Below are 6,112 nucleotides of genomic sequence, written 5' to 3'. Positions count from 1 at the left end.
AGGTAATATATATATATATATATATACATATATATATATATATATATATATCAGAAATTCAGACTCAGAAACCCAGCTTCAACTTGATTTCACAAACTTGGATTCATAACTATGGATTCACAAATTTTGGTTCCACCAAAATTGGCCTCACAGAATTTGGTTTTCAAAAAACATGGGTTCCAAAAATTTGGATTTCATAAAATCTTGTCAGTTCAGGATAAACTCGTGAGGCATGGAGTCATGGATTTGCCTACATGCCCATGTTTTGGGCAGAGCAACAAAACTGGTCTGTATGCAATTGTGCAGTATCCGAGTCTTTTGGACCTGTGGGTTTCTACCTAACAGGTATTGCCACAGCTGGGTAGAGTCCAGCTGTTGGCAGAGTTGATTATTAAGATCATTCTGCCATCTTCTCTAAAAGGAGAAGAGAAATTCTGCTCTCTAGCCATAATAGCTATAGTGAAAGAGGTGATATGGAAGGTGCATGGAAGAGGTATTGCATCAAGCACCTTCATCTCCGGGTGTACTTTGGTTAACCTCTTTTTATATCACCTAAGGGAAAGCATGTCTCGAGAAGAAATGCCTGACATCAAAAAGTACGAAAAAATGGAAGAAAGTAGTCTGACTGTTGGGTATGTAAATGCCTAATTAAGTGGGGGACGAAGTGAACAATGTGGTTGGTGGGGTCAAACTCATTTCGTGTTCATTCATTCTTACATTTTCATCTGCAATAATGTTTTTATTCACTATATTGTAATCTTATCCAACAAGTTCCTGACCCCTATTTGTCCCATGTATTGTCCCCTCTTTAACCCCTGTGGTTTTAATAAAATTATTGTGCTAGTTTACAGTTCGAATTAGTGTGTTGGAATTTTGGTTCTTAAAAGATTGTTCCATGCGATTACTGCTGTTTGTTTCGATTGTATTAATACACTGTTGTAGTGTATTTGTTTATCCATAAGAATATAACAATCTTGTCTCTTTGCATGTAGCAGAGCTGCTACAAGATTTCATGGGGAAATTTTCTGGTGACTGTTGCTTATAAAGTTTATGCTGAAGTAGTTTTGAGATCTCCTTTATCAATATGGAGAAATAACTTGACTATATTACTACTAGTTACTGAAGTGTTCATTATTTGGTAGTCTTGCAATAAGCAGCTGTATTTATTTACTTCTTGATAGGCTGAGGTACTGGTTGCTATAGGCTTTGAATCCTGGACAAAATATATAGCACCATTAGCAAGTTATTAAATGTTGATCTTTTGGTTAGTAAACTCTGTTACCATCATAAACTGTAATTTGTGTAATCTACTATATAATGTTGCATGGTTTTGAGTTATTGTCAGGTAATGGACCTGCATTTTTCTTTCAGGTCAGGGGAATCATGTCGAGTGTGAAAACGCCATTCTCTGTTCTACATACACCAAATTTGACAAATTTAAAGTCTTACAACTCAACAGAGATTCAGTATAAGACTGTTTCCTCCAAACGAACTCAGAACAAGACAATTTCCAATCGAGAAAATACAGTACCACCTTCTACCAAGATGGTTGCAAAGAATAGAATTTCACCAAATCAGTGTACTGTCAAGAATTACTCTTCCAAGAAAAATGATTCTGTTTCTTGTATGAATGTCAATACAAATTTGGAATTACAAACTGAGTATTCAGTACAGGAAATTTCATCCATCTCTAAGAATGTTATCTGTGTGCCCTATGAAGACTCACCAGAAAACAAAACTATAGAAATTGACAATGAGGTGGCAGTATTAACATGTGTGAGGAATGTAACTGTAGAAAGTGCTGAAAGTGCAAATGAATATCAACACAGTTATGTCACAACCAAGCGCCAAAAACAGATGGCAGATGAAGTCATTGGGCCATCATTTTGTAAACAGAGTCCTCGTCGGGAAACTTATTTGGTAAAAAAGCAAAAACGGAGGAGCTGGAAAAACAAATTAAAAAAATCTCCAACTTCAAGTGGTTCCTTACCAGTGGTAACTTCTTTTTCTCCACCACAACTATCTCCTCCTCATGTCTATGATAATTCTATTAAAAATACAACCCTCAGCATTAACAGTGTGAGCCCTATTCAAACAAATTTCCTCCTGACAAGTTCTCCCATTGAAAGTCACCACCAAACTTCTGCTTGTCCTAACAGATCGAACTTACTGTTGCCAAATGAATGTTCAGGTAATGGTTTTCAAGATGTGTGCCAAAGGGAAGATAGAGAAGATAATGCAAAACTCGAAGTGCTTTCTCAACTTGGACACCCTTCTGAATTAACTCGCATTGAAAAACAAGCATCTCCTAAATCTGACAATGGTTTATCTTCAGACTCCTTAAATAGCAGGTACTCCTCTCCCAATTCGGAAATTATTTATGATCTTCATCAAACTCCTATGCTTTCAGCACAAGATACATCTATTTCTAGAAGATCTACACATGTTATCAAAGAACCAAAGATTCTTTGTAAAGCTGGAGCACTGAAGAAAAAAAGTCTATTTTGTTGTGAGAAGAAGCCATTTCCTGTGGGGAAAATTCCTGTGAACTGTAAAGTTATCAGAGCCAATACTACTCCGAAGAATGACAGAATATCAAGTTATAAAGTGAGAACTGCTAAAAGAGTTACACAAAGTACAGAGAAGGCTCCTTGTGAAAAGGAGAAAACTGGTGAGTCTCCTCTTTTTATATCTTTTTCTTTCGGTTATTGGACTATAGCCATGTTGGAGCACTCCCATGAAGGGTTAAACAAATTGGCCCCACTACTCATTATTCTATTACTCATTTGCTTAATTGCTAAGTTAGTTGGATATAAATGAAGCAATACCAGTTGTCAAGCAGTGGTTGGAGGAGAAAGCCTATCATACACGTGTATGATAGGCTTCCATATACCTAATTCACTCACAAAGCATTGGTCAGTCTAGGGCTATTGTAGAAGACACTTGCCCAAGGTGTCATGCAGTTGCACTGAACCTGAAACCATGTGGTTGCAAGCAAGCATCTTAACACAGCCACACCTGTGCTTATATAACTTCAGATCAGCTCTGATCAAGTAGACACTTTTTTTTTTTTGTCTGTTTATTCTACATCCCAGCATGGAAGAAGTACGACTTGTTTCAGTCATTGTACTACATCCATCCTGGGACCTTTCTAAAAGTTTTAGTAAAATTGAGTTCAGTACTTTGAAATTTGATGCAATTATTTTATCAATCCAATGTGAGCTGAAGGGCAATGTAAGCTTTGGTGTCAAGAGACGGGATGGAAGTACCAGAAAATTTGTTTGCACTGATTTATTTTGTAATTTTTGTTTATTATAAAGCTATCCATGCATGAGTGCATATATCTTTGATCGCTTGTTCCAGCCATTAGACTGCAGATGTGCTGAATCACTGCCTTGAAGTTTAGTTGAAGGAATCTACCCCAGTTCTTATTTTTTCCTTTTAGGCTTGGCATTTATTCTATCAGCCCCTTTTGCTGAACTGTTATGGGGATGTAAACACACCAACATTGGTTGTCAAGTGGTGGTGGTGGTGGGGACACAGACATATATATATAATATATACGTGTTTGTGTATATCGCACACGCACGCACACACTTACATACATGACGGGCTTCTTTGTTTCCATCTACCAAATTCACTCGCAAGGCTTTGGTTGGCCCAGGACTATAGAAGACACTTGTCCAGAGTGCCACACAGTGAGCCTGATCCTAGAATTATGTGGTTTGGAAGCAAACTTCTTACCACATGGCTATGCCTGCACCTGTAGATGTGTATCAATACATCAGATAGGCTTCTGACCACCAAAATTTCAGTTGTAAGGCTCAGTGGGGCCAATTCTGGAACCACATTATTGCAAAGTGAATGTTCTAACCCCACAGCCATACCTGTGACTATAGTCTGACAGTTCACCCCTGTCCAACCTCCCGTTTTGTATATCTGACTACTTTACCTAGTGGCCCTTTCTTTAACCCTTTTAATACCAACTCACCCAAAACCACCTGTAGTTCTGATTCAAATTTCCTGTTTTAAAGAAATCTAAAAACCTGTCAAAATTTCTTAATTTATGTTCCAAACATCAATGTATTAATGACAAAGTTAAATTACCAAATTTTTTATTTTCAAAATTAATTGAAATAAAAGCAGTGTATTTTAACAGAAATATGGTATTAGAAGGCTTAAGTGGCGTTTGGTTTGAGGTTTGTTTGACTGTGGTTTCTTTGGTACAGTTTTTCTCATTAGATTCAGCAGTTCCCTAGGGTCCTACTGACATTTGATCCAGAGGTTTGTTTTACTGGAGTTCTTGTTTTGTGCCACTTGGGCAAAGTTAAAGACATTTTTTAATTTACTTCAAGTAAGCATTTTAATGCCCCATGCATTAATAAAATTTTTGATGAGAATGGTCTCTGAATTTAATTTTGCAGTCATTTTAATTTCCTTGTTAACAATGTACAACTTGAAACAGTGATTCTTTCATCACTTCATCAGGATGTCTGCAATGAAAGTTATGTTTTACTTAATTCAGAGTTATCTTCTATACTTGTTGGAAAAATAAATCTTAAAACCATTGACTAATTAATATCCACCCCACTCATCACTATTTATAGTATTTTAAAATGCTCCCTGCATTAAATATATAACCCTTTCACTATCATATTTATGTAGAAATACACTGCTTTTGTTTCAGTTTATTTTGGAAATGAAGAACTTAGAATCACTTTGTCATTATTAATCTGGTCTTTGGAACATAAATTAACATGAAAATTTGATGGAAGGTTTTTAGGTTACTTTTAAACATGGTTTATATCATAGAGCAAGTGGATTTATACTGAAAGGATTATTTTTGTCCTAACTCTTGAGATACTTTAGTTTTACCTGCTTCAAAGTGTTCGTGTTCAAACTAAAACACTCTCTCATAATTTTATGTAAGATCCCCATAAGTTATAGTCCAAACACCATCTTTGAATGGACAATTATTTTAATAAATCCTCCCATTTTTTTGATATTTTATTAATTAAAACACAGAAGAAATATGGTAACAAAGCAGTTAAGCTGTGTGCCTTGTTCCACCCTTGCTTCACAGTTGATTGGTCAGCACTGGGAAAGGCATTAAACTGTAAAAACAATACCTCAGACAACAAAGATCTGTCAAATTTGTGAACATTATTCCATCTATGCTAATGTATAAGAGAAAATTGTAGACTGGTAGAAATCAAAAGCTGCTGTTTATTCCAACCTTTTTTGTTGGTTAGTTACACAGGCTGCATTATTATCAAGGTGATTGAACTGGCATAATTGTTAGCATGCCAGAAAAAGTGCCAGAAAAATTGTTACATTTTGAGTTTGACTTTGCCTTTCATCCTTTCAGTGTCGATGAAATAAGGACGAGTTGAGTACTGTGGGGTCAATGTAATCGCTTTTGGAGTTGATAAAATAAGGACCATTTGAGCACTGTGGGGTTAATGTAATTGACTAACCCCTCCCCAAAAATGTCATGCCTTGTACCTATAGTACAAAAGATTATTTCTGTATAGAAATAATGTAGAAAATTACAATTAATTTATAATTCTAACATTGTAGGATTGGTTGGTGGTGGTAGTAGTTGTTTAGCTCAAAGTCAACTTTGATCATGAGTTCTAGCATTCACTTTTTTAATACTGGTTAATGTAGTTTGGGATATATATATATATATATATGCGAGTAAAAATAAATACAAAAAAAGGTGGGTTTTTTGTATGATTGTGTATAGAGGAATATATTATTTTGTTTAAAAGAGTTCCAACACTGTCTGTTTTTTATGTTTTATTTATATTTGTAAGGAACGACCGTGCGAACTCAAAAAGGAGATATGGTGACGAATGGAAGAAACAGAGGACTCCTTTTATTTAAACGTGTCACACGGTCGAACACAAAAATATATATCAAATGATGATATACATGATATGTTATACGACGATAACATAGATGACCAGTAATGAATGACCACAACCATATAAGATGAATAACAGTGATATTTATTATGGCGTTAAAATGTATGTCTGTGTGTGAGTGTGAATGCGACATATAAGAACATAATCAAAGACAGGCCGTCATACAAAGAAAAGTATGTATG

General features: G+C 35.5%; 1 protein-coding gene across 1 annotated transcript in view; it reads left to right on the top strand.

Annotated features, from left to right (window-relative positions):
• The first annotated feature begins 1,376 nt into the window (after positions 1-1,376).
• LOC106869318 (abnormal spindle-like microcephaly-associated protein homolog) overlaps positions 1,377-6,112 on the top strand; it is a 40,824-nt gene continuing 36,088 nt past the window's right edge. The window contains exon 1 of the mRNA XM_052971275.1: positions 1,377-2,671. Within this exon, the coding sequence (XP_052827235.1) occupies positions 1,384-2,671 (1,288 nt within the window). The 5' untranslated portion in view covers positions 1,377-1,383. The remainder of the gene's footprint in view (positions 2,672-6,112) is intronic.

Source organism: Octopus bimaculoides, chromosome 1 (assembly GCF_001194135.2).
Source record: "Octopus bimaculoides isolate UCB-OBI-ISO-001 chromosome 1, ASM119413v2, whole genome shotgun sequence".
Classification (NCBI taxonomy): domain Eukaryota; kingdom Metazoa; phylum Mollusca; class Cephalopoda; order Octopoda; family Octopodidae; genus Octopus; species Octopus bimaculoides.
Note: the sequence above shows the minus strand (reverse complement) of the source record. Positions and strands in the feature narration are given on the sequence as shown.